This window comes from Populus trichocarpa, chromosome 10 (assembly GCF_000002775.5).
Source record: "Populus trichocarpa isolate Nisqually-1 chromosome 10, P.trichocarpa_v4.1, whole genome shotgun sequence".
NCBI classification, from domain to species: domain Eukaryota; kingdom Viridiplantae; phylum Streptophyta; class Magnoliopsida; order Malpighiales; family Salicaceae; genus Populus; species Populus trichocarpa.
Window position 1 is genome coordinate 3814690 of NC_037294.2, and position 27252 is coordinate 3841941.

General features: G+C 32.6%; 2 protein-coding genes across 12 annotated transcripts; both read left to right on the plus strand.

The window, feature by feature from the left end:
- Nucleotides 1-2036: 2036 nt before the first annotated feature.
- Nucleotides 2037-8590, plus strand: LOC7475943 (squamosa promoter-binding-like protein 7). 3 transcript variants are annotated; one of them, XR_008060347.1, is made up of 11 exons: nucleotides 2037-2762; nucleotides 2838-3016; nucleotides 3251-3477; nucleotides 3625-3699; nucleotides 3804-3911; nucleotides 4422-4536; nucleotides 4731-4866; nucleotides 6059-6215; nucleotides 6772-7314; nucleotides 7482-7587; nucleotides 8030-8127. XR_008060347.1 is itself a non-coding variant. In XM_052456464.1 (10 exons), exons 1-10 carry the CDS (start codon nucleotides 2227-2229, stop codon nucleotides 8300-8302), a joined length of 2268 nt encoding a protein of 755 aa, XP_052312424.1. In that variant the 5' UTR covers nucleotides 2037-2226; the 3' UTR covers nucleotides 8303-8590. The 3 variants fall into 3 exon arrangements, 2 of the variants coding, with proteins under 2 accessions (XP_052312424.1, XP_024466516.2); XM_052456464.1 differs by lacking the exon at nucleotides 7482-7587 and having other exon boundaries at nucleotides 2838-2935; nucleotides 8030-8590; XM_024610748.2 differs by lacking the exon at nucleotides 7482-7587 and having other exon boundaries at nucleotides 2040-2762; nucleotides 8030-8590.
- Nucleotides 8591-15779: 7189 nt separating this feature from the next.
- Nucleotides 15780-20404, plus strand: LOC18102308 (uncharacterized). 9 transcript variants are annotated; one of them, XR_008060202.1, is made up of 4 exons: nucleotides 15786-16373; nucleotides 16477-16559; nucleotides 17107-19387; nucleotides 20095-20368. XR_008060202.1 is itself a non-coding variant. In XM_052456026.1 (2 exons), exon 2 carries the CDS (start codon nucleotides 17631-17633, stop codon nucleotides 18336-18338), a length of 708 nt encoding a protein of 235 aa, XP_052311986.1. In that variant the 5' UTR covers nucleotides 15796-16559; nucleotides 17558-17630; the 3' UTR covers nucleotides 18339-19161. The 9 variants fall into 9 exon arrangements, 1 of the variants encoding a protein (XP_052311986.1); XR_008060200.1 differs by having other exon boundaries at nucleotides 17012-19387; nucleotides 20095-20367; XR_008060201.1 differs by having other exon boundaries at nucleotides 15780-18840; nucleotides 18929-19387; nucleotides 20095-20404.
- The last annotated feature ends 6848 nt before the right edge of the window (nucleotides 20405-27252 follow it).

The window sequence follows — 27252 nt, forward strand, 5'->3', positions numbered from 1 at the left end:
CTACTTTTTGTCATTTATTCTCGACAAAGATGCTTCACTTTCCAACCCCACTCGCTTCCGCCACTCGCCACCTCTCACAGCAAGCTTAATTTAGAGACTTTTTATTTTTGTATTTTAAATATTTTTTTTACAGAGACATTTATATAAAAAAATATTATTTTAATATAATTTTAAATTAAAAAATACTTTAAAAATAATTATTACTATAATATTAAATAAATTTTTAAACCTTTAAGACATGAGGCAAATTAAAAGCACGCATAGAATTTGGAGATGTAAAAAACCATTAGGAGGTATTAAGTATAATAACAAATATTTATTTTTAAAGTATTTTTTTATATGAAAATATATTAAAATAATATATATTTTTTTATTTTAAAAAAATTATTTTAAATATTAGTACATAAAATGGTTTAAAATACAAACAAAATTAATTTAAAACAAAAAAAATTAAATTTTTTTAAAACTCTAGTTAAACCCTGTCAACACACAATTAATATGAATAATATTTACTATATAATTTCTTTTATATTTAACAACACAATTTACGACATGTTTTGAATCCTTTAAATTGAATTCAATTAAGATATTTTTAATAAAAACTCATGTTTGAAATTCTTTTAAGTGTTAAGAATTGAATTCTAAACAGAATTTAATCTATGAAAATACTAAAAAAATAAATTAGAGATCAACTCCCCTGATTTACAATTTTAAAAAGGAGAAATTTAATATTAAATCTAACCTTTCTAAAATACCTATCTAGCTTTTTTAAAAAAAGACATTTGAAAGAATAAAATAAAAGTAATAAGAGTAGTGCATAAAATAAAATGATTAAAATTTTATTTTTTTCAATTATATGAATTCAACTTGAATTTAAATTAAATAGTTTAGAATTGTTTCTAGACATCCTTTTAATAATTTTAGGAGAGTTTTATTGATTGTTTCATTATCTTATATACTAAATTAGGTTCAACAAATACTTGTTACCATATTTTTAACTTTAGTGATGAGATAATTCATTGTACAAGGCAAGTGATAAAAGGAAAAACAATGTTTTTGTATAAGTTTATAATTGCAATTTTTTAAATACTATATCCATGAGTTGAATTTGTTCAAATAAGTATGATCAAGGACTTAAATTAACCTTTCAACAATTAAAGTGAGCGTTTGAAAACACGGTTGTACTCGTGTTTCAAAAAAAAATATTTTTTTCGTTAAAAATTAAATTTTTTTGTATGTTTTGGATCGTTTTGATGCGCTAATCTCAAAAATAATTTTTTAAAAATAAAAAATATCATTTTGATGCATTTCAGCACGAAAAACACTTTGAAAAGTAACCATAATCACACTCCCAGACAGTTAATGTTGTTGTTGTTGTTAAAAACCTTTAAAATCTAGAATTTTCAAATCATATCATCACATCTCCTTGGGATTTAAATATAAAAAGATTATTCCAATGCCATCAAGAAAAAAAAGAGCTGTAAAATATTAATTTTTAATTATTTCATTGCTTCATTAACTAATTAAACAATTCTCATTATTGCAAGCTCGTTAAAATATTCGTTTTGGACTTTATATATAGTTTTAATTCCGACGTAAGAAAAGACTTGAATTATAAATTATGAGGATTGATTATAAATATTTTTAGAAAAAAATCAGAATAATATTGTTTTAATAATTTTTTTAATCAACATATTGATAAATTTAATTTAATATAATTTTAAAATCAAATTAACTAAATTACTTTTTTATATTTTAAACCAAACCGGTCTAGATATCATTTAATAAAATCCCATATCGACCTTTTATCTTTTAAAACAGCGTTACACGCACTAATTTCAATTTTCCAAAATTGCTTTTTTAAACACAAGCCAGACGACATTTATCTATAAGGGTAACGCTCAATATACTTTTTTTTATTTTTTTAGAAGATGATTTCATTTAATTTAGCTGTATCGTAGCTGTTTACAAATCATATTCAACAGCGCGTGCCACGAAATGTAGCGTAAATTTGCTGACGACAATCTCCATTCCATGTCGCCACCATAACCTCACTTCTCTCTCTAGTCTCTAATAATAAGACAAACCTCTTCAACGACTTCGATTCACCACCTACCCAGCCATAACCCAACCACCAGACCCCTCCTTTCCCGTCTCCTCCGCGACAATAAAAACCCCCAATTCCAAAAGCTTAGGGTTTTGTCATCTTTATTTCCTCCTCTAATCATGGAGACCTCCTCCTCCTCCTCTCCTCCTCCTCCCCCACCACCACAACACGACGGCGACATGGAAATCCACCTTCCTCCGGTCACCACCGAATGGGACTGGGGCGATCTCCTGGACTTCACCGTGGACGATCAATTCCCTCTCTCTTTCGATACAGTTGTTGACGTCACACAACCTATTGACAACCCAACGCCTGAAGTCGAGTCTCAACAGCTTGAAGCTCCTGTTTCTGATCGGGTAAGGAAGCGAGACCCGAGGTTGACTTGCTCCAATTTTCTGGCGGGTATAGTACCGTGTGCGTGTCCGGAGATGGATGAATTATTACTAGAGGAAGAGGCTGCTCTACCTGGAAAAAAACGGGTGAGGGTTGCTCGTGCCGGGTCGAGTATTGCTAGGTGTCAAGTACCGAGTTGTGAAGCGGATATTAGTGAACTTAAAGGGTATCATAGAAGACACAGGGTCTGTTTAGGGTGTGCTAATGCTACTGCTGTTGTACTTGATGGGGAAACTAAAAGATACTGTCAACAGTGTGGCAAGTTAGTGTTTTTTGATATCAAATTCCTGTGCCTTATTAAAAAATCGAGTTCTTATTGTATGACATTTGATGGCAGGTTTCATGTGTTATCGGATTTTGACGAAGGGAAAAGGAGTTGTAGAAGGAAATTAGAGAGGCATAATAATAGAAGGAGAAGGAAGCCAGCTGATTCTAGTAAGGGCAGTGCAGGTGATAAGGAAGTTCATGGGGATTTGCTAACTGAAGATACTACTTGTGATGCTGAAGCTGGCAAAGGTTTTTCTTTTTATATATATATATATATATATGTTATTTTTACCGAAGAACGGGAATAATCTATCACATTTATACTACAGTATCCCATTTTATACGGAATTTAAATCCCTGTTATGTGCCGAAGCAAAAGATTTTTAGTCAAGGATTGGAAAGAGATTCATGTTCCATTTCCAATTTCTAAATGAACCAAGTGTGGCATTTCGTGTGCGGCCTGATGTATTCTATGTGGTGCAGATGGTTTGTGGTCCAGTAGTCAGATGGTGGAGAAAGAAGGGTTGGTTGAGTCTGAAGATGGACACATTTCAGCCTTGAACTCTGATCCTATTTCTCAAAATGTTAATAGTGATAGTGGAGTCTCTTTCACGGCTTCCGGGGACACGCGAATGGATTGTGGGAAAGATGATTCCAAACTTCCATTTTCTCCTTCAATTTGTGACAACAAGAGTGCTTACTCATCCGTGGTTGGTCTCTATTATTTTGTGGATTCCGTGTTTTTGCATGCTTGATTTTGTTCGTTTCTTGTTTTCTTTTCTTTTTTTATTATTGTTATTATTATTAAATTTGTGGAGTTGTAGTTGATATAAACTGATCTGGATTTTTTCTTGTAGTGCCCGACAGGTCGGATCTCATTCAAGCTTTATGATTGGAATCCGGCAGAATTCCCTAGAAGGCTTCGACATCAAGTATTTTAAAGAATTATATTACAGTTTAGTATTTGAATGATAATTAATTTATATACAGTTAAGGATATCAGGGATTGGTTGACAGGTGGTAACTGTATTTACAGATATTCCAATGGTTGGCCAGTATGCCTGTGGAGTTAGAGGGATATATTCGGCCGGGATGTACAATCCTGACTGCATTTCTAGCAATGCCAACATTTATGTGGGTGAAGGTAATATATTAGATGCTATCTAATATAATCTTTAGATGAATTTAGAGTTTTTGACAAGATGCCATCTACAATAGTGCATATGCACGCTCTTTGTTATATCTAGATCTACAAATAATGTTTGATTACCCCACTTCATTTTAGGTTTCATTTCAAGACCTCCAATTAGTGAATCAACAAAACTACAGGTCTCTCAATTTGTTATTTGGATTTCTGTGAATGCACAAATGTCTTAGCAGATATGTATGTTCATACTGAAATCTCAAGGCCAGGAATTGAAAGCATTCATTTGTTTTCATACCCATAGATGTGCATAATTGCAGATACCATTAATACCATCAAGTAAATATTTTAGTTTAAAATTTCTAGACTGTCATGAATATTATCTCATACTCTCTCTCTCTCTCTCTCTCTCTCTCTCTCTCTCTCTCCTTTCTTTATCCAATAAATGTTAGTTAGTTTTATTTAATTCTACACAATATTTTAATTTCAATCTTTTCCTGTATGAAACAGTTACTTGAAGATCCTGCATCATATTTGAATGACCTTCTTGGTAGTGGAAAAATGCTGTCTAAAAAGGGTCGAATGCGTGTTTATCTTAATAACATGATCTTCAATGTCACAAAAGGTATGATAATTGTTTCTTTCTTAATGTTTATGTATTACAGCAGTTTATTGTACATAAAGTATGCAAGAACAAAACTAATTCAAATAACCAACCACGATTAACTGAAAGTCCCCTCTTAAATGGTTCTGTTCATTATTCCTTTTCAATTATTTGTTAATTCCATTGTTTAATCACTGAACATTCTATTGACCTAGATGGACATTCCGTGATGAAAGTCAATGTGAAAGGGCATGCCCCAAGACTTCACTATGTTCATCCTACATGTTTTGAGGCTGGAAAGCCCATGGAGTTTGTTGTTTGTGGAAGTAATTTGTTGCAGCCCAAATTTCGGTAAGGATTTGTTTGTACAATCGATTGGTTTTTAGCATCTTCCAAGTACCATTTTGGTAGAAACATAATTTTTTCTTTTTCATCTTTGATTGCCAATACATGGAAAGATGCTAATTGAATGAGGCTCTTCAAGGGATTATATGCAATGTGTTATAATAATTTGTTGCATTTTGAATTGACTTCTAAGTGTGTTTCGTACTTACAAGTGATTGTTGCCTATCAGCCTCATTTTTAATCTGTAGGAAAAGTTGCCTTGAGGCTGGAAATCATTGTTTATGAGCACTTGTAGTTAGTTCCTCATACTTGATTCTATCTACTCCAACCTCAATTAGTGTATAACAAGTTAGATCTCCCCTAGCATGGTAGAGAACCTTCTGGCTATGAACCATTTTCATTATAAATAGTAATTGATTTGTTGATTTAAGGATGAAATCAGCTCCCTTATATGAACACCTTAGATGCTTATTTTGTTTCACGAGGCAGCCAGGAAGAAGTTTTTATCACTTGCAGCATCTCTGTTGTATGCAGATGATGCTAGCAGAACTAAAAAAAGCTGCAACATTTTCTCTGGCATCAAACTATTTACTATTCTGGCAGAGCTCATTTGTAGAGGATGCATCCCCCCCCCCTCCTAAATAGTCCTTGGCAACTGCATCTCATTTTCTTCTGCAGTTGACAGAGGAATGTCTTCTTATTGGTTTTTGACTTTCTGGTTGCTCTATGCTGGAAATTCATTATCATATATCAGGCTTTGTTTTTTCTATATTTCTCTGCGTGATAATATTAGCCTTGCTGCTCAGCTCCAAGCCAATAACATATAAGTTGCATGCTGGAGTTCCCTTGAGCATCTGTACTAGTATTAAGAAGGTGACATCAACCCACAAACTATAGTGGAAAAGAAGCCATTTGTAAACCAAATAATTGATAAGAGATATTTCTGTTTTTGGTGTACCTTCACCCTTTGATATCTTAATAGACTAACGCCAAGTGTGCCTGAATCTAATGCAGTTTGACTCACAAGGTGAAGGATATCTGTTTTTAAACTATTTGTTGTCGATATTTATATACTTGCTATAACTCTAAATAAGTATTTTTTTTTTATTCCGTTTCGTTTGCATTCTAATACATGTTATGAATTTTTTTCCTGCCAAGTTCCATATTTATGTCCCGATAAAGATGATTTTGATGGCAGGTTTCTGGTATCTTTTGCTGGGAAGTATCTTGCGCATGATTATTGTGTTGCATTACCACAAGTTCATACCAAAGGAGGTTCAGGTCTTCACCATCAGCTGTACAAAATACTTACCCATTGTATTGAACCTAATCTCTTAGGTCCTTTATTTATTGAGGTACGGATCATGCTTTGTTTGGTTGTTCTGCTGTCCAAATTGGTTTATATTCTTGGTAAATATATAATTTCTACCACCCATTTGTTACAGTCTGATGTGGCATTTTTTTAAGGGCAATAAATTCAAATTTAAATCTTTATGTGAGTGAAAAAACTTTGTATTCCCAAAAAACAAAAATGTGGGACACGGGGTTAACAACTTGGGAACTTTGCATATGCATTGCTGTGAGTCCGATGCCAAACTGGTCTCTTGTGCAAGAATTCTTAACCTCACCACCAAAATCCTTCTGTGTTCATGGAAACTCTTTGCAGCTATTTTATATGGCTGGTCTTGTGACTAGGCTGGCGATGAGGATTGTTCTGGTCTTGGGACTAGGTTGCTGCATCATGTTATCTTGTTCTATCACCTGGTTACTGGTCGTATCATTGGTGCTTAGTTTTGATTTCCTGAGCCTGAAACTAGGTGTAACCTATTTTGTTTAAACAGTATATTTCTAGTTATACAGGTCATTCTGAGCATTTTGGAAATGGTTTTTCACTACAAATATGCTCTGCAGGTTGAGAATGAGAGTGGCTTATCAAATTTTATTCCTGTGCTTATTGGGGACAGAGATGTTTGTTCTGAAATGAAAATAATTCAGCAGAGATTTGATGTATCCCATTCATTGATTTTTGGCTCAGAGTGTGAGGTTTCTGCAATGAGACAAACAGCTTTTTCAGAGTTTAGCACGGACATAGCTTGGTTACTAAAGGAGCCTTCAGCAGAAAATTTTCAACAAACAATAACTTCTTTTCAGATTCGAAGATTCAATTCTTTGTTGAGTTTCTTGTTACATCATGAATCAATCATCATTTTGGATAGGATATTAAAAAACCTGGAGATCATGATGGACAAAAGGGAGGTCAATGGTATGTTTGATGACACTAGTGACACTAATATGAGGCTATTACAGAGTTACATGGAGTACGCAAGCAATATTCTTCATAAAAAAAAGAGAAGTGAAGTTTTGAAGCATCACTTGGAATGTCCTGGACAGGAGTATTGCGTTTCAGGAAGCTGCTGTGTAAGCAACAAGCCAGCAGTTGTTATCTCCAGTGAGGTAAGAATATCAATGTTCATCTCTTCAAGGTTTTTAGCAATGTGTTTGGTTTTGTCATTTAGGATCAAAAGCTTATGGAGTTTTACATGGATTTCTTATTTCATTGACTGCCTTTTGTTTTCTTTTTGTGGGGTTGTTGGTTGATAACTTGTTATATTGAATTTAAGAAACAAACCAGTAAAATTGTCTTCACATAGAGCAAGGGGCCAAAGAAATTTTGGTTAATTTCTGAGCTTTGACTCCTGCAAGTTCCAAAAAATGCATCATATCACTGTGAGTTATTATCTTAAAGTTCATTGCAGTGATTTTTTCTTTGCAATTTTGAATCTCATTTTCTTATTTGAATCAACTTGTTCTGAATAGTTTGGCAATGGTGTCCTGTAAAAGCTGCTCATAAGTTATAACATGCTTTTGAGCTGCATTGACCTTTTGAGTCCCCAAAGTATAAAAAACTCCAAACTTCGAAGTAGTTTGAGAAAAATACCGAGGACATGTTTTTTCCAAGTGCAGTTGCATCTGCAACCCCAATAAAGTTTGATGTTTTTTTTTTTTTTTTGATAATTTGTCATTGTGCAGCCGTTGTTCAATGCGTTGTTGTATCTGCCTACCATGTTTTGAAAACTTATGAATAGGAGATGAGGTCTTTGTCTCACTTTGTTTGATTGTACGCCTTTTTAGTCTCTTGAAGGCTGATATGAATACTCTTTATTTGCAGGGCTTGGAGCAAAGACCAGATGGAGGTTTGGGAGTGATGGCAAACTCCAAATGTATTGTTAAAAGCGAGGAGGTTCCCCTTTTCAACAGAGACGAGAGGCCAAAGAAATCATGTGGTCTCGTTTTCTCTAACAGAGTCTTGAAGTATCGGCCTTCAGTGTTTGTAATTGCTATTATTGCCGTATGTTTTGCAGTATGCGCCCTTCTTCTCCACCCGCGAAAGGTTAGCAAACTTGCAGTATCTATACGCAGGTGCTTGACAGACAGATATTAGATGTTCAATAAGTCTCCAGATTATAATGCCCCCTCCTGATTGCTGGCTCTGTACACTGATATCGACATCGCGGATGGACGCATCAAGATAGATTCATGGCATTCACATGAGTTGGAGGTAACTTTAGGTTTTTGTCAGTTGCATGAGAATTCTTTGTAGGCAAATATCAAATAATCCTGTATCTTCTGTTTCCTTGTACTGACAACAGCTTGCAACCCCAAGCCCATATATTATCATATTTTGCAATGATAATGATTGTATAAATAAATAACTAGGGAGATTCTTCTTCTTCTTCTTCTTATGCCACCATCAATGAAGGTGGTGTGATCACATCAGAACGGTCTTATTATTCATCTCATGTTTTGAAACTTTTGTTAATTAGGGTTTCATTTTTCGTTTTGTTATATATATATATATATATATTTTTTTTTTTTTTTGCTGAAACTGATTGTATTGCTCGGACTTGATTTTTCAGAAAATAAACAAATATTCTTAGAATTATACAGCTTTCATCACAAGCAGAGATGGAAGGGTGACCGCACCTGCATTATCTGTATCCATCACCCGATTCCGATAGTCAGGTTGGGATAAGTGAAGGTCTTTCTCTATCCGTCGGGTACTTGTACCTGACATGACTTGGTTTTTTTCATATTAAAAAGAAAAAAATTCACCTTCTTAAAAATTATTGTTTCCTGTAAATCATAGCCTCAAAAGCTTATCCAAAGAATCTCTTGTACTTGTTATCATCTTATTTTTTTTGCCTTGTTTAAAATATTAAAAATATATAGCTATGTTATTAAACATCACTAGTGATGATTGATAACATTATATATAAAAATACAAGCTCTGTCAAAAAATTTGATTTGACCAAAATACTTTTGAAATTTAAGAATTTTCATATATATATATATATATTGAGAGGAATTTATTTGTAAATTCTAATTATACTGTCTTGCTACATGCTAAAATTAAGAAGACTTGTACTCTGTATAGTTATGCGGTCCCGTGGGCCATGTATTTTATTTTAAACTTTTTAGATGTGTTTTGTAGAAAATAAAAAAGTTTAAACAATAACTAAAAAATTTTTAGAAAAAATCAAGATATTTCGTTTCATGAGATATTTACTGGTTATGTTTGTTAAATTTTTTTATTCAATTAAACAATAATAAAAATAAATACATATTAAATTGATTGAGTAAAAAAAAAAAAATCCATGTAGGACTAAATATATTAGAAATATTATTTGAAAATAAAAAATAAATTTTTTTGAATTTTTTTTTTTACCTATACAAAAGATTAAAAAAATTATAATTGAACCTTTGTTATTATTAATTTTTTTTTATAGGAGACCCTTGTTTATTTTTTGAAGTTATATTTGAATCTTTTAAAGGAAAATGTTTATGCTTTTTGACAAAGGACTCATAAAAGATAGGATAAATTTCTTATCCGTGTCTATATCTTCAAAATAAAAGGATTTGTAAATGAAAAATATAATGTTAATATAGTGATGTTAAAATTTAGTGGAGTCTCGAATAAAATTTCTATTCATATTTACACCTTATGTATTTGAGTTATATTTAGATGGTTTTATTAAAATTTTATTACTACATGGTATTTTATGGATTTTAAACTCTTGATTTTCTTTCATTTTTTTAGAATTAATTTTAATATTTTTATAGAACTTTTATTATCACACATACACATACAACGCATGTATAAAAAATACTAGTATACTCATTCATGATCTCTATCTTATGTTTAAAAATTAGTTAACATTGTTTTTTTTTTTTAATTTTTGTTGGGAATTAGACTTCTCAATTGAGTTCAAGTTTAAGATTTCACATGTTATGATTTTGAATGATTAACCCAAACTTAGAAGATTCGCTCGGATTTACTTGGTTTTTAATGTTATTAAATTAGAGTTGTTTTTTTTTTTATGTTATTAATTTAACTGAACTCATTTAATTGACTCAATGAACCGATTCTCGAATATATTTTACTTTTTAAAATTTTTTAGCATTATCTTAATTTTGTTCTTCTTATATTTGGAAAAATTTGATCTGGCCCACGACGTTGCCCCAATCGTTGATATAAGTTTACCTAGGTTATATTTTTTTGTCCTTTTTAAATTTGTTTTTCCTTGTTTTTAGCCTTTGATATTTAGTTCATTATAATTGGGTTTTAATTTTTTTTTCAATGTGGGTCCCATGATTTTATCACAATTGCACACCCTATATTGTGTGTTTCACATGTTAACTATTGTTAACTTAGGTCAATCTAATGTGCTGCTATCTCAATATATTTTTTTAAAAATATATGTCATCCAATATGTCACCATTTAATTATTTTAAAAGTGTTTTGGCCAATATGAATCAATTTTTTGACTTCCTAACATTGGAACATTTTTTTTAAGTTGAAAACAATGAACTAATTGTAACGTAGCGCGGGCCGAAAAGCTAATAAGAACTAGAATGTATTTAAAGAAAAAATCAAGGAAAAAAAACTCCAAATAAGGATCAAATTGTAAATAAAATAAAATATAAGGCTAATTTGATTTTTTTAAAAAACTATAAGGACTAAAATGAAAAATTATGAAAGACTACATTACACCATGAAAAGTCTTACAATCAAAAAGATGTTATGGACCATTTATATTAAATTCCATTCCATTGTATTTTACACTATATAGTTCATTACTAGCATATTGACTTGCGCTCTGTAGTGGGTCAATAAATATTTTTTTTAAATGTAAAAAAAAATAAAGAGTATAGTGAAGCCAAACCTAAAAGAATTAGGCTTGACAGTTGGACCCAAAGCTGTTGGGTTCTGCTGGGCAACCGGACCCAATGCTAATGGATCCTGTTGTGGCCATACCCAAAACTATTAGGTCTTGTTGGGTCCATTCAAAAGCAATTCATCAATACTATAATATAATATTATTTTGGATCAACACTACTCAGTCATTTTGACAATCATGATCTAATGATGCTGGGTCCTTCTGACAAGCATGACTTAATGATGTTAGGTCCTGCTGGCTAGTAGTGTTGGGCCTAAATTATGCCAAGACTCAAGTTTATTGGGCTTGGCTTCGCCGCCCAACCCGATGCTAGTGGGATTGGGTGCCCAACAATGGTGGGGCCAACTCAAGCAGGATCCACTAAAGTTGGGTCTTGCTTCCACTAGGATCCAACAATGGTGGGTCCTGCTAGCAATATATAATTCAAAACTATTAAATTAAAAAATCTAAAAAAGTTGAACATGGATAAAACTTTATAATACTATCCAGACCCACTATCCTTATAATATTATCCAAAATAATATTATATTATAATATTTATGAATTATTTTGTAAGATTCGATTGTTCAAAAATTCTTTTATATAATACAAATATATAAAGTATATGACGTGAATAAAAAATTTATTTAGAGCTCCATCAACTTTAATATGATAATATTAGAATTATAATTTTTCTGAATGTTTTTATTTTAAAGAATTCATTGCGATTATATGTGAGACATGTATCAAGAATATACTCATATAAAATTTTTATGCCACTATTGAATTGTTTTTAAAGTATTAATAAAGTTTGTTAAAATATATAAATCATTTAGTCTAATCTAAATCAATCAAAGATAACACACTATAATTACCAATAATTTTTTTTAAATAATATTACTAAATGAATTCCCCTTTTATGTCCATTAAAGATAACATAATCCTTCAATAGGTGGGGAAACTTGTTTTTTGTTATTTCTTTATTTTTTATTGAAATAGATTATGCATATACTATATTCGCCATCATTGTTAATGTGCAAGTATTTTTGAAACAAAAAAACAAACATGTTTTAATAAGAAAATTCAACGCAACCTTAAATGAAAAAAAATTATCATCACCCAACTTTTATACAATATAAAAAAAGTCCCATCAATTTTTTCTCTTTACGGTATGAAAACAATATTACATAAGAGAAAAGGAAAAAAATTCAAGAGGGGAAAAAAATAAAAATATTAATTTGAAATAAAGAAAAAAATAAAAAAATTTCTATTTTTTATAAAGCATTTTTGAATCGCAAAAACAAACATGCTTTAATAATGAAATTCAACCCAATCTGAAATGAAAAAAAATTACCATAACAAAAAATTATCATCACCCAACTTTTGTAGAATATAAAAAAACTTCTATCAATTTATTTTCTCTTTACCGTAGGAAAAAAATTAAATAAGAAAAAACAAAAAAATTAATGTATTGGGTCCTGCTGGGTCCGGGCCTAAGAGCTTTAAATCTGGCTGCAACACCAGACCCAACAATAATATTTATAATATAAATAATAATATTTAAATTGTTTGTACAAATTCTTATATTTTTTAATCGTTTAAAAGAAATTTTGGATTTTCTTCAATAGTAATAATAGTATTGTTTTTAAATTTATTAACGACAACAACAACAACAAAAATAATTTTTAATTTTACCCTTTAAATCAAATTTAAGGTTATTTTTTAATATTGATAATATTGTTTTTCTCAAATTTATTAATTATTTTATAAATAATATCAATGATAATAAAAAAATAATATTTATAATAAAAATAATAAAATTCTTTATATTAATACTTTTAATTATAATAAAATAACAATATTTATAACACAAATTGGGTCCGGAGGCAGTACCCAAGCGAAATGGGTCCTGACGCAGGACCCATGAACCTTGGCTCTTAATGCATGACCCATCACCCTTGGGTTCTGATGCTTGACCCAAGAGAATTGGGTCTTGACGCAGGATCCAAGAGAATTGGGAATGGAGGCAGGACCTAAGCGAAATGGGTACTGATGCCTGACTCATTAACCTTGAGTCCTGACGCTGGATCCAAGAGAATTGGATCCTGACGCTAGAACCAAGAGAATTGAGAATGGATGCAGGACCCAAGCGAAACGGGTCCTGACACAAGACCCATTAACCTTGGGTCCTCATGCATGACCCATCACCCTTGGGTCTTGACACTCAACCAAGAGAATTGGATCCTGACGTAGGACCCAAGAGCATTGGGCCTGGAGGCAGGACCCGAGCAAAATGAGTCCTTACGCAGGACCCATGAACCTTGGGACCCATCACCCTTAGGTCCTGACGCTCGACTCAAGAGCATTGGGTCCTGACGCAGCACCCAAGAGCATTGGGTCCGGAGGCAGGACCCAAGCGAATTGGGTCCGAACCTAGTGCTTTTGGGTACCCAAACTAATTGGGTCTTGTTGTGCAGTCGGACCCAAAGCTATTTTGGGTCCTGCTCTAACAAGACCCAACTCTAATGGGTCCTCCTAGGGGCAGAACCCAACACATAATTTATTTATGTATTTAAGAATACATATAATTCAAAACACTGAATAAAAAATCTAAAGACAATCAAACATTGATTACCCAAAATAATATTATATTATAATATTTATAAATTATTTTTTAATGAATTTTATTGTTAAAAAATTCTCTTATATAATACAAATAGATAAAGTAGATGATATGAATAAAAAAATTATTGAGAACTCTATCAACTGTAATATGATAATATTCAACAAAAAAATTAAAAATTTTCAAATTTTTTTCAAAGAATTTTTGAAACGTAAAAACAAACATGCTTTAATAAGAAAATTCAATACAACCTCAAATGAAAAAAAAAAATTATGGTCACCCAACTTTTAAAAAATATAAAAACCCTCATCAATTTATTTTCTCTTTACTGTAGGGGAAAAGATTGCACGAGAGAAAAGAAGAAAAAATTAAAAGCATTGGGTCCTGTTAGGGGCAGGACCCAACGCTGATGGGTTCTGTAATATTTTAAAAAATAATACAAAAATATCAAAAGAATATTAATTTGAAGTAGATAAAAAAATTTAAAATTTTCAAATTTCTTGGGTCTCACTTCGCAGCCAGACACAATGTCAATACATATATTTTTTAAAAAAATTAATTTGAAGTAAAGAAAAAAATTTAAAATTTTCAAAAATTTTATGTGTTTCACTTCGCAGACAGACACAATGTCAATATATATATATTTTTTAAAAATATTTTGAAGTAAAGAAAAAAAATTAAAATTTTTAAATTTCCTGGCTCTCGCTTCGCAGCCAGACACAATGTCAATATATATTAAAAAAAAGATTATTTTGAAGTAAAGAAAAAAATTAAAAATTTTCAAATTTCATGGCTTTCGCTTCGCTGCTATACATAATGTCATTAAAATTTTTTTTTTTAAAATATTTTAAAGTAAACAAAAAAATTTAAAATTTTCAAATTTTCTAGGTCTCACTTTGCAGGCATACACAATCTCCATATATGTTTTTTTTTAAATTCAAAAAATAATATAAAAACATAAAAGTATTAATTTGAAATAAAGAAAAAACTTAAAACTCGTCAAATTGTTTTCATAAAATTTTTGAAACGCAAAATCAAACATGTTTTAATTAGAAAATTCAACCCAACCCGAAACAAATAAAAAATTATCTCACCCAACTTTTGTACAATATAAAAAATTCAAATCAATTTATCTCGTTTTTACAGTATGAAAAAAATCATTAAAAGAAAAGAAAAAACATTTAAAGAGGAAAAAAAATGAAATTGTATATATCTTAAAAGAAAAAAATATATTAAAGCATTAAATCCTGGTAGAGGAAGGGCCCAATGTTGTTGGGTCCGGTGGGAAGGAGGCCCAAACGCTGTTGGGTCTTGATGCAAGCAGGGCCCAACACTATTTGCACTTTTTGGAAGTATTTTGGGTCTGACTGACAAGCCATACCAAACAACGTTGGGTCCTCCTACCTGACTCATTAGTGTTCGGTCCTAGAGAAAGCATGATCAAATCGCCTTGGGTCTGATTGTGCAGCCAGACTCAATCTCAATATAATTTTTTTTAAAAATAATATTTTAAAAAATAATATAAAAATATTAATTTGAATTAAAAAAAAAAATTAAGATTTTTTAAATTTCTTAATTTCTTGGGTCTCGCGTAGCGGTCAGACACAATCTCAAAATATTTTTTTTAAAAAAACATTTAAAAAATAATACAAAAAACATAGAAAAAAAATAATTTAAAGTAAAGAAAAAATTAAAAATTTTCAAGACACAATCTCAATATATATATTTTTAAATATATGTAAAAAATAATACAAAAATATAAAAATACTATTAATTTAAGTAAATAAAAAAATTAAAAATTTTCTAATTTTTTGGGTTTGGCTTGTCAAAAGTTATTTAAAAAATTAAAAAATTAACGTTGGTGGACTCTATGGCATTTTTTAGAAGTATTTTGGGTCTGATTTGAGCGTTGGGTTTGACTATCAAATCAGATCTAATAATTTTTAACAGGAATAAACAACACCCTTGGTTTTTGGATCCTGCTTCCCAACTCTAATAGGTTGAGCACGACCCAACACTATTAAATTCTAGTATCAACAGGAACCAACGCTATTAAATCCAGCTGCTACAACCCAAGAAACCTTTCTAACTTATAAAGAAACTCTTTACAGTATGAAAGAGAAACAAAAATTAAAATCTTAGGTCCTGTTATACCCAACTTTAATGGGTTGAGCAGAGCCCAACCTTTCTGACTTACAAATAGAAAAAACAACGCCCCCACAGATACAATGTCGTTCACTTGCAGGGTGCCTGGTTTTTGCTGGTCGTTGGGAGAGTGGCGGTTGGTTTGCTTGGATTTGATGTTTGGTTGATTGGGAATGGCGTGTTTCGGTTTCTTTCTGGCTTCCATCTCTTCCCGTTTTGTGGACTCCTTGAGATGCTACCAGATAAGTCCATGTTTCGTTTCTGGTTTAGTTTGCTTTTTAATTGTCACTGCAATTGTTCATTTCTAAGCTTTTGAGGTCAATTTTTGTCCGGGCTTGATTGCGACATTGCTGCTTTGGTTTTTGTTTTTGTATTTGTTCTTTAATATTTGCTTATTCGTTTCCTTTGTGTTGGCTGGTCAACTTCGTGCGAGAGAGTATATATTCTTTTTTCTCAGTGGGTCATGATTTTTTACCACATGTTCAAGGCTCCATATCTCCTGCTTTGCTTGCTGCCTTCTTTCGACTGTGCGATTCTTTGCACTGCTTGCAATCTTCTTTACTGTTTGTTTTGTTGGAGTTTTTCATTCTTAAGTGCTTACGTTCTGCTGTTCATGTGTTTGTTTTGCAGTTTGTTCTGTTGGGTATTTTGGTTATTGCATACGGAGGCTGCTTTGCTGGGCTTGCTGTTTGTGAGGATCTCTGTTTCCCCAGGTCTGTGTATATTGCTTTTCAGCCCTTTTTTGCCTTGCTGAAATCTTTTTTGACGTGTTGCTGTCTTTTTGGGTGGATGTTAGTTGCTTCCAAAAAACAAGGTTTTCTTTCCTCCTGGGTCAAAACAGAGTTGCTTTTGATTCATTGCATTGGTTGCTTGGGGTGCTCACTGTCCACTTATGGCCCATTTTTAAGAACCAGTCTATGTTTAAAAATGGTGTTTTGACTGCGTTGGTTGTCTGGTGTGTGTTGGCTGTTCATTATTGTGTTTTTAAACGAAGTCATCGTGTGCGTGTCATTGCACTATTGATCATTAGGATCATGCTGTTTGTGTTAGTCTAGGAATTGGAGTTTTTTCAGTTGTCTATTTTCGGTGTTCTGCCCTTTAAGTGGTCACCAAATTTGTTTAGGCAAGGCTGCTTTTGGTGCTTTCAATCTTGTTTTTCTGTCAGATGCTGGGTTAAGGCTGCCAAATAGTTGCTTTGCATAGCACAGTGAGACACTACCAGTGGTTGGGCATTAATACTTAACACAATTGTTGTGCAAGGAAAAAAACATTGAATCTCAGCTGGACTTCCCTCACTAGCCACAGTCAAATCCGTAGCGACAATGCTCTGAGCTGGTGGTAGAGGATATACTGAGTACAGCAAACCTTAGTAAAGCAGGGCGATTACTGTTATAACCAGAAACACAGACAGTGATGTTAACTTGCTTAAGATTACTGTTATTAAAAACTAAAAATCAGTATGTTATATGAGTTTATTTGAAGCTTAGGTTATGAAAGTTTCAATGTTGTATAAGAGAGGGTATCAATGTTGACCCGAGGGAGAGTAGTTAAAGAAACTTGCAATGAAAAATGGTTTTGCGCTTTATGCATTTTCTCTTTTTTGGTTCAAATTGAAACCCACAACTTCTTTTCTTCTCGTGCCCTTTAAGTGGTCACCAAATTTGTTTAGGCAAGGCTGCTTTTGGTGCCTTCAATCTTGTTTTTCTGTCAGATGCTGGGTTAAGGCTGCCAAATAGTTGCTTTGCATAGCACAGTGAGACACTAGCAGTGGTTGGTTACCTTTCATGAGAGATAATGCACTGTTGTCTTTGAATGAAGACATTGTTTGTGGTCTTATGAAGATGCTTGATGGAACAAACGAGCTGGTAAAGTTGTTTAGGAATGCAAAACAAAGAAATGCAAATTCTGAATGTCCTAGCTATACAATTTGCTTGCTTGGGAAAAGAGATGGTGATTTGCGGCAATATGATACTCCTTCATCAAATGATGTTAGTGGCTTGGTTGTTGGAGATATTGGGGATTTTTGTTCCAAACATGACATCATTATTGAAAGTTGTTCTGGTTCTTTGCAAAGGATTTCAAAGTTATATCCGAAGTTTATGTCTCTACAATATCCTTTGTTGTTTCCCTATGGCAAATATGGATATCAGTGCGATATTATGTTTGCCAACAATGACCAACAATCATTGAGGAAACGCTTAAGAGTCCCAATGAGAGCTTATTATGCTTCCCTCATTAATGAAATAGTTGGGTTCAAGAATATCATCATCAAAGGTGGCTACACCAACAATTTCTGGTTGATGCAACGTGATTGCATCAGAGCTAACCAAAATGATCTTAGAACTGAAGTCTATAAAGGCATTCATGAAGCTGTTTTAAAGGGGGATGTTGATGGGAACGCAACTAGAAAAGTTATTGTTCCCTCTTCTTTGAATGGTAGTCCACATTATACGATTAATAATTATCAAGATGCCTATATGCAGGACTTATGAGAATCTTGATCTTTTCATTACATTTACTTGCTATGCTAACTGGCTAGAGATTCGAAGGGAACTTCGAAAAAAAGGTCTTACTAGTAGGAAGACAGGTCAGACATCATTACATGCATTTTTGGAACTAAACTTACTGATATGCTATTGTTTATAAAATCAGGGAAGTCATTTGGTCGGACAATTTCAGGTATTCTCTAATATTTGTAAAGTCTTTTGCTTTCCTTTTTAACACCATCCTTTATTCGGTGATTTAAGAAATCATGAATTTGGGTGCGTTCTCTATCTTGCCAGATGTGCGTTGTTGAATTTCAGAAAAGAGGTCTTCCACACAGCCACCTGTTGGTATGGCTTGCTGCTGATTTCAAGTGCCATATAGCGGAAGATGTCGATTCGATTGTTTCCCCTGAAATACCTGACAAAAACAAGGACCCAATCTGTTATGATATTGCCCGGCGATTTAAGATGCATGGTCCCTGCAGTCTGGCAAATCCAAAAGCTCAGTGTATGGAACATGGCAAATGTACAAAGTGTTTCCCAAAAACAATTAAGAGTCAAACTGTCTCTGATGATAGCGACTTTGTTTATTATAGGCGACGAGAGCAACGTGAAAGCTTTATTCTTAAAGATGGGATTCAACTGAGCAATATTCATGAATTGTTGTTACGATACAACGCTCACATAAACATTGAAATTTGCTTGTTAAGGATCTTTTCAATCATGTCAGCAAAGGTTCTGATAGGTGTAGGATATCTGTTGGAGAATGTAACAACAAATGAGATAAAAGCATATCTAAACTGTCGCTTCATCTGTCCTTACAAAGCAATTTGGCGTCTGCTCCAATTTCCAATTCATTCAAAGTCGAAATCTCCAATTTCCAACTCGTTCAAAGTCTCCCTGTGTTCAATGGCTTCGGGTGCATTAGCCACAACATCAAAACATTGTTTTTCCGGGTAGTCGGCCTCTCCCCTCAGTTTTGAGAAGGCTAGGTATTGAAAAAACAATGCCTACACAGTGGTTGTTTGTACAGAACTAAATTGATACAAAAGCATGTAAGCTATATTACTCTGAATTTTCCAATAAGTATGTTTGGGATGTTGGTCAGGAAGAGTGGGTGCCCAGATCAAAAGGGTTAGGGTTTTCCCTTTGTCGCATAACATATATTTACCCTGTTGCTGGAGAGCTATATTTTATTAGGATGCTCCTAAACCATGTCAAAGGTGCTTGAGCTTCGAAAACTTGAGAAAGGTTTTCGAGGTTGTCTATCCGACATTTCAAGTTGCTTCGACGGTAACTTTCTCCAGTATCTTTTCCCTTCTTTTTCTTGACAGGCCAGCCAAATCTAAACAGTACAACTGCTACTCTTTGGTACTACAATCCTGAATAGCTAGCATACATGCATTACTACATCTTCCTTTCCTTCTTTTAACAGAGGAGCCTCTTCTTTTTAAAGAAAAACTTACTGTATTTATTATGCTATATTCCCATTTTTATCCATCTTCCTGATGAGATCCATCAGCTGCCTTCATCTTCAAATGCTGTATTATCACTTGAAGAACAAATCAATGAAAATAGGAAGACAATCAAAGAAATTCTTTGCATGAATCCCTATAAACATAAGGTTTACCTTCGACATTTTCATTCAAAAAGTTCTTAACATCTTTTTACTGCTTTAAATGATCATAACCATGCTTCCTTCTATTCAAATTCACTGCCTCCGTTCTTCGACTAAGATCCTTTTCCCTTTCCCTTTTCCCAGGACACAAGATTCACACGCAGAGCATCAATAGCTGACTTTGATTTGTCCAAGGGGTGGTGGTATCCGAGGTGTCCACATTGCAACAAAAAACTCAGCGGCACCGGAACAAATTACAGATGCATTGGTCACGACTCCATTACTTTTGTTTAAAAAGATTGAAAAATCAATTCTGTCATTTGTCATGTTGTTCACATCTGTGTAAATCATTGCAAAAAAACAAATAGCCATATATCAAAACTACATGAAACACGTTTCCAACTCATTCCACACAGTTATGGTGGAATTAACAACTACTCGATTACTACAAATTCTGAAGACAATTTCTCATAAAAAAATTGAATTTTACACCATCATTTTGGATGCTAAAAAATATAAATAGAATTTATATATGATCAGGTCCAATTTAATGAGTCAATTTAGTGATTTGTCAGTTAATAAAAAAATATTTTTTAATAAAAATAATTTTGTTTAAGTTTTCTTTAAATAAAAAAATCGATTTATCCAGATTAACTTGAGGTGTTGTACAGGATTAATACGTACCGATAAGTAAAAATTGTTAGTAATATCAAATGTCTGAACATTATTTGTTTATTCTCCCACCCTCAGCCTTACCAAACTAAGGTAGTATCCCAAAAGTTTGATCTATCATCTTCTTGCCTCTAACTCGAGAAAACCCAACATGCATATGCTTTCAGAACCATATCTATATAACAAAACATACAAACAAATAAAAAATTTCTAATATGTATTGTTATAACAATAAATAAAATGTGATAAGTCAAAACACAAATATTTATATTATTCCACATTTAAAAGCAACAAACAACCCTAACTTGTTGGCCCCATCATGCATCTATGACATAGCTGGTGAAGTAGATTAACAAGAACTATTGACCACGTATATATGCTTGAATATCATCAAACACTTCCAATAATGGTAGTGTAAATCCCGATTATAATTTTTCTGGGTTATTAAAATATGAGAAATTTAACCAATAGTAAAATGAATTAAATTAAATTAAAGAAACCTAAATCAAGATAAAAATAGTGAAATTAATGAAATGAAAAGTGAATATAGTACTAAATTGTTGAAAAGAAAAATATTAGTGAGGACAAAATGAATACGTAAGACCAATAGAGGTCAATATTCAAATAACAGAAGGTTGAGAGTTTAAGTACAAATGATAAAAAGGGGTGGGAATAAATGTGCAATTAACAAGATGATAGAACTATAAATATCATTCTATTTTCTCTCTTGGAGTGACTTGCAAGAGTAAGAGAGAGGCTGGAGAGAAGACATATTGATGACAAAACATCCGATAGCTATAACTGCACCTTCCACCATTGAATCAAAATGATAATTGGATATGTTGTTCTCCTCTATGTCGTGTACATTTTCACTAGAGGGATTTTCTATATCAGTCCCCGTTTGAGAGATATCGCGGGAGAAAACGTTCTAGGAAAATACACTTCTAGACAATCTTCTTTGCTGACTGTTTTATCCTCTAGCCACCGTTGGATTAAGCTATAATTTGGATATGTTGTTCTTCCTGATGCTGTCTAGATTTTGAATGGTGGAGATCAGAAACAAACACTCGGTATAGAAGTTGGGCTTCTCTAACAGTAGGTTTGCAAGTTTGAAGTCAGTTCGATTAAACCCATATTTCTGGAAATTTCACCATTTGATGAAGTTGATATTTGGATATGTTATACTCATAATAATGCATTATAACTTGACTATAGCGATTGTTTGGAATATTATTCATTTGTTATTTATGGTTGATTGAAACTATTATCAATGATTGTGTTTAGAAGAATATTGTTCGGAAAGTTTGTAAAATCGATAATAATGTTTTATTTTGACGTTAAGAGGGAAGATTGAAATAAATAAGATAAATTGGCTCTTAAAAATATATTTTTTTGACACTCTTAAATGATATATGATATGGCTAGGGGTTGAGATAAAAGAGAAAAGGTTAAATTGTGATGTTGTGTGTAAATGGAAAGGTTGATGAATCTTGACATATTTGTCTCCTGATTTTTGGAGAGAATTCGAGTAGGAGGATGAGGGAATTAGGATCAAGTTTCTTCATAGTAATTGTAGTTTTGGATGTTAGATAACTAAGAAAATTGGTCTTGCTTAATTTGGAGCTGTAGAACTCCAGCTATGGGTCACCAACCGAGATTGGGTCATGACAAACCTGTAGGGCAGTAGGTATGGTTTATTAATAAGCAATTTTGACTATCTTAGAGGTAGAACTTGGTTCTCCTTCCTCAGAGAACTTGTAGCCTCGTGTCTTAGCTTTCCAACGAAACCAATCTTGCTTGAAATGGAGTTCTATAACTCTAGATATAGTTAAAAATCTGAGGAGAGGTCGGACAGTAACAGTTCAATATCAAGACAGTAACAGTTGGACAGTAACAATCCACTGTTTCTTGATGAGCAATTTTGATTGTCTTAGAGGCAGGACTTGGTTCTCCTTCCTTCAGAGAACTTGTAGCCTCGTGTCTTAGCTTTCCAACGAGACTAATCTCTCTTGAAATGGAGTTCTTTAACTCTAGATATAGTTAAAAATATGAGGAGAGGTCGGACAGTAACAGTTCAATATCTAGACAGTAACAGTTGGACAGTAACAATCCAATGTTTGTTGAAGAGCGATTTTGACTATCTTAGAGGCCGAACTAGGCTCTCCTACTGAGTTCTCCTTCCTTTAGAGAACTTGTAGCCTCGTGTCTTAGCTTTTCAACGAGACCAATCTCGCTTGAAACAGAGTTCTATAACTCTAGATATAGTTCAAAATCGGAGGAGAGGTCGGACAGTAACAGTTCAAGGTTTAGACAGTAACAGTTCAAATATTAAGAAATGACTAAAATAAAGACTTATTGGCTGTTGATATGGTTATTATAAAACATATCCTTGAGCGAGGAAAATTTATGAGATAAACCTGTGATTTGCATGAGGGACCACAGACGTGGTGCAACAACAACAACAGTAGGGGAGCACGAGTAGAGCTTCTATTGCAGGTAGGTGATCCTCACCTAAGCTTTTTAGTTAAATTTAAGAATTTAATATGTTAATAATGTGAGATATAAATTTGTAACGTTGGATATTATGTGAAATGATGGAAGTTGGTGTAATGATATTATTTCGGATAGTATTTTGAATGCATGTGTGTGTTCAAGGGGAACTACCCTTGTGTGCATTGCCAAGTGATGGGAGTACCACTAACAAAGAAATATAAGAAGTGTAATATGTGTTTCGACTAGCATACATTTAGTGTATGTTAGGATCCTGAGTAAGGGGATCACCATGTATTGGCTAGTATACATTTAGTGTATGTTAGGATCCCAAATACACGGATCACCACGTATTGGCTAGCATACATTTAGTGTATGTTAGGATCCCGGGTAAGAGGATCACCACGTATTGGCTAGCATACATTTAGTGTATGTTAGGATCCCGGGTAAGAGGATCACCACGTATTGGCTAGCATGCATGTAGGATCCTGGGTAAGGGGATCACCTTGCATTGACTCCTACGGGGTAATGATGATACTAGTGAAATTGGTATCGGCAATGTGTTAAGCGGAAATGATAATTGTTAATCTTATGAAATCTTGAATGGAGGTTGATAATGGAAGAGGAAACGGTTTTTAGTAATTAAAGGAGAAATAGTTTCCAATGAAAACCAGGAGGGATAAGTGAATAAAATATGAATGCATGATTGTCTTTTTAAATTGTTGGATATTTGTGTTGCTATATTATTATGATTTTCAGGTTTCAATAATATGTATTTTGTTTCAGGACCATTGCATGCACGACAAGAGTAGATCCTAGCTTATGTTCACTTTTTGTAGTCTAGGTTCTAGGGAGTATACCCTTGTATTTTGTAATATTACAACATTTATATAACTTAATTTGTATAATTGATGTTTAAATTTGAGTAGATGAACTTAATTCTGAAATCTATATAATCATGCTTCATGTATGCGTGTTTATCTCATTATTCCCCTATAATTATATTTGTTGTTCAATGTATGTTATATATGTTGTGGTTGTGATGTAGATGATGATGTTTGTGGGATTGAGACCCATGATGATTAGGTCGTGATTGAGTTATGAGATGTAAGATATTAGAAGTGTAAACAAGGTATATGTCGATAACTTGGGACCTTCCGGTATAGAGGAGACTCTGCTGAAATTTCAGTGGAAATTTTGGTAGACTTGTATATGAGAACTGGAAAAAAAAAATTACCCGTATTTTTACATACCAAATCGTAGGAAAGTGACTATAATCACATATGAAAGTGTGGGGCGTTACAGGTAGATACATCATTGTCAGACCTATGAAGAGGATGTTACCAAACATATGTATGATGTATGCTTTAGCATACCACGCAACACCTTCTTACTCACTTTATCAAGAAATGGGTCAGAAAAAGTTTTCTTAAGCCATTTCAACTTGATGGCATGCCCCTTTAACATAATAGGGGGACATATCCCAATTGGTGCAAGCATTTCTCCTTCCTATCTATTGATCACCCGCTAGTCACAGACCATCCATCTATGAGTAGGTTAAGAAGAAAAATAATGTCCTTGAATGTAGTTGTCATCTCATCTACATGTTATTGAAATGTGTTGGTCTGACACCTTCATCTCTCGAGCATTGCACTGATTAAGACAGACTCTAGCTTAATGTGTTGCAAATAACTGATATGATAGAAATCTGCCTATATAATATAAATCATCACATGAGCATTTAGATCCATCAACTTATGTTGCCGACAATATATCTTGTCTTCGATCTACAAAATAAACAAAAATGATAAATTTAGCATGATTGTGATATTATAAATACGATTGAATATTAACACATTAAGTATAATAAAAAGTAAACTTACACATCTCGCCCACACTTCCTTCGGTCTATAACCATCATGCAACCATATAATGAACCTATCAATAAGACTTGCAACAGAACTGTTGTTATCAGCACGACAACTATGGGATCCACCATGTCGGTGGACTCCTTGTGAACCTAAATTAATTAGTCCCATTTGATTGTTAACATTCAAATAATAGAATTTAACAATAAGAAATAATATTCATATACAACAATAACAAATAACATTAATATCTAAACTTAAAACAATGTTAACAAATAATGTCTAGTTTGACAAGTTTTTATATCGTGCCCTCTTTGACCACATATGCTATATCTATATTAGATATGTCCTACTCTTACATCCATCTTGTTATGCAACCGAATGGATCCTTTTCAACCCAACCAATTCTTCATCTTGAGGTGCCTGGTTCTACCTGAGGATTAGTATATTCATTTCATTGTGGTTCGTTTGGTAAAGGATGAAATAGATGAACAAATATGTTTTAGCACGTCTCAACACTATAGAATAGGTCAACAAACTAGACATAATCAACTCGAAACTTCATACATGTAAGAAGGTGTGAATATGGTTGATGAAACATCTATCATTTATTGTATGTGCATATTCTTTCTTGTATATTAATTGTTCACCAAATATCTCTTCAAACATCAGGTTTAGAGAGGGTGTTAACCTAGAAATATCTTGTTTTATCGTTAAAGAGCATTGTTGTAAGGTCTCTTAATTTTGCATAATTGTTTGTGAGTTCACAAAGTATTTACGAAGGCCATAATGATATCTTGTGTCCATTCTTTTCAATGGGTAAAGTAAGAATTTGACCCATAATTAGTTAGTTGAACTATAGTAATAACAAGTAATGTACGACCACTTTTCAAGATATTATTAAAAAAGAATATGCACATCTTTTTCATTGGTTTATGTGTTCTTATTAATCAATGCATCACACCATGCATTAAATTTTTGCTTTGATGTTTTTTTGACACATCTTTTTCTAATTTTTTTTCAAAGTACGATCTTCAAACTCGGTGTTGAAATTGCTAGTAAAATAACATGAATAATACCAATGCTATCCAGTCAGCTCGGATGATATCTTTGTCATTGAATTCTTAATCCCACCAACACTTAGTTTAAGAACCATTTCAAGTTATAATTGATTTTTTCATCTCCCAGAGGATAAGCTAAAGGCAATATCCTATTATTTATGCTGAATCCAACTGCAATCAACAACTTCTCATTAAACTTAAAATTTCTTTGCCGAAGAGATAAAAGAGAAACGTGAGTTCCGGCGATCCAGTTAATTCGGTTAAAAACCTAATTATAACTTATTGACTTTTATTTTTTTAACTAAAATAATATTTTTTTATTTTTAAAAAAATTAACCCTGTAACCCGGTAAAAATCCAATAATGACTCAATTAAAACTCGGAATTCAGGATTTAGAGTGTGTTTGGTATTGCGGTAGCTGTTGTGGTTGTGGTTTAAAAAAAGTTGTTTTATAAAAAGTACTTTTAGTTGTGGTTGGTTTGAAAAAATAGGTGTTTGGTTAAAACTGTGGTTGAAATTGAGGTTGAAGAAAAAGTAGTGTAATGTGTTTGGTTAAAAATGCTTTTGAAATTGAGATTATAAAATAATTTTAAAAAATATATATTAATATTGATGGTTTTAAATTTAAATATTGTAAAATTAATTACTCCTATTATATCATGAAATAAATAATACTTTATATAAAATATTTTTTATTATTCCATTAAACTATTTATAATTCCATTACGTACAAAATTCATCCGATAAAAACTACAGTTTGCATAATTATTTGAGCGTGTAATAAAATTAGATAAAATATTATCAGGTATAAAATTGATATTACAGTGCGAGTGAATTTAATTCACTCTATACTAGTTTTTCAAGAAAAAAAATATTGTTCACATCACAGTACGAGTGTAACTAGTTTTCTGTTTTACAAAAAAACTGTTAAAAAATTTAACACACTAAAAAAAAAAAAAAAAAAAAAACTCTGTTCATGTAATTGCACTGTTCACTGAACAGTGCAATTGCATGAACAGTAACGAAAAAGCATGAATTCTCTGCTTCTTAACAATTGAGTTACGACTGCAAATAAAATAGTGGAACCCATGTTTTTTCACAGTTTACAATTCGTAACCAAACAGATAATTACTGTGTTTTTTAAGAAACGCGAACGTGAACGCGTAGACAAACGTACTCTCAAAAGACCATGTGATACTTTCTCAATCTTG

Bases quoted from the DNA above. Each gene is read 5' to 3' on its own strand.
- LOC18102308 (XM_052456026.1), top strand. From the start codon at position 17,631: ATGAGAGATAATGCACTGTTGTCTTTGAATGAAGACATTGTTTGTGGT.
- LOC7475943 (XM_024610748.2), top strand. From the start codon at position 2,227: ATGGAGACCTCCTCCTCCTCCTCTCCTCCTCCTCCCCCACCACCACAA. The intron at 3,478-3,624 runs GTTGGTCTCTAT...TTTTTCTTGTAG, and splicing joins AGAGTGCTTACTCATCCGTG to TGCCCGACAGGTCGGATCTC. The intron at 4,867-6,058 runs GTAAGGATTTGT...TTTTGATGGCAG, and splicing joins TTGTTGCAGCCCAAATTTCG to GTTTCTGGTATCTTTTGCTG.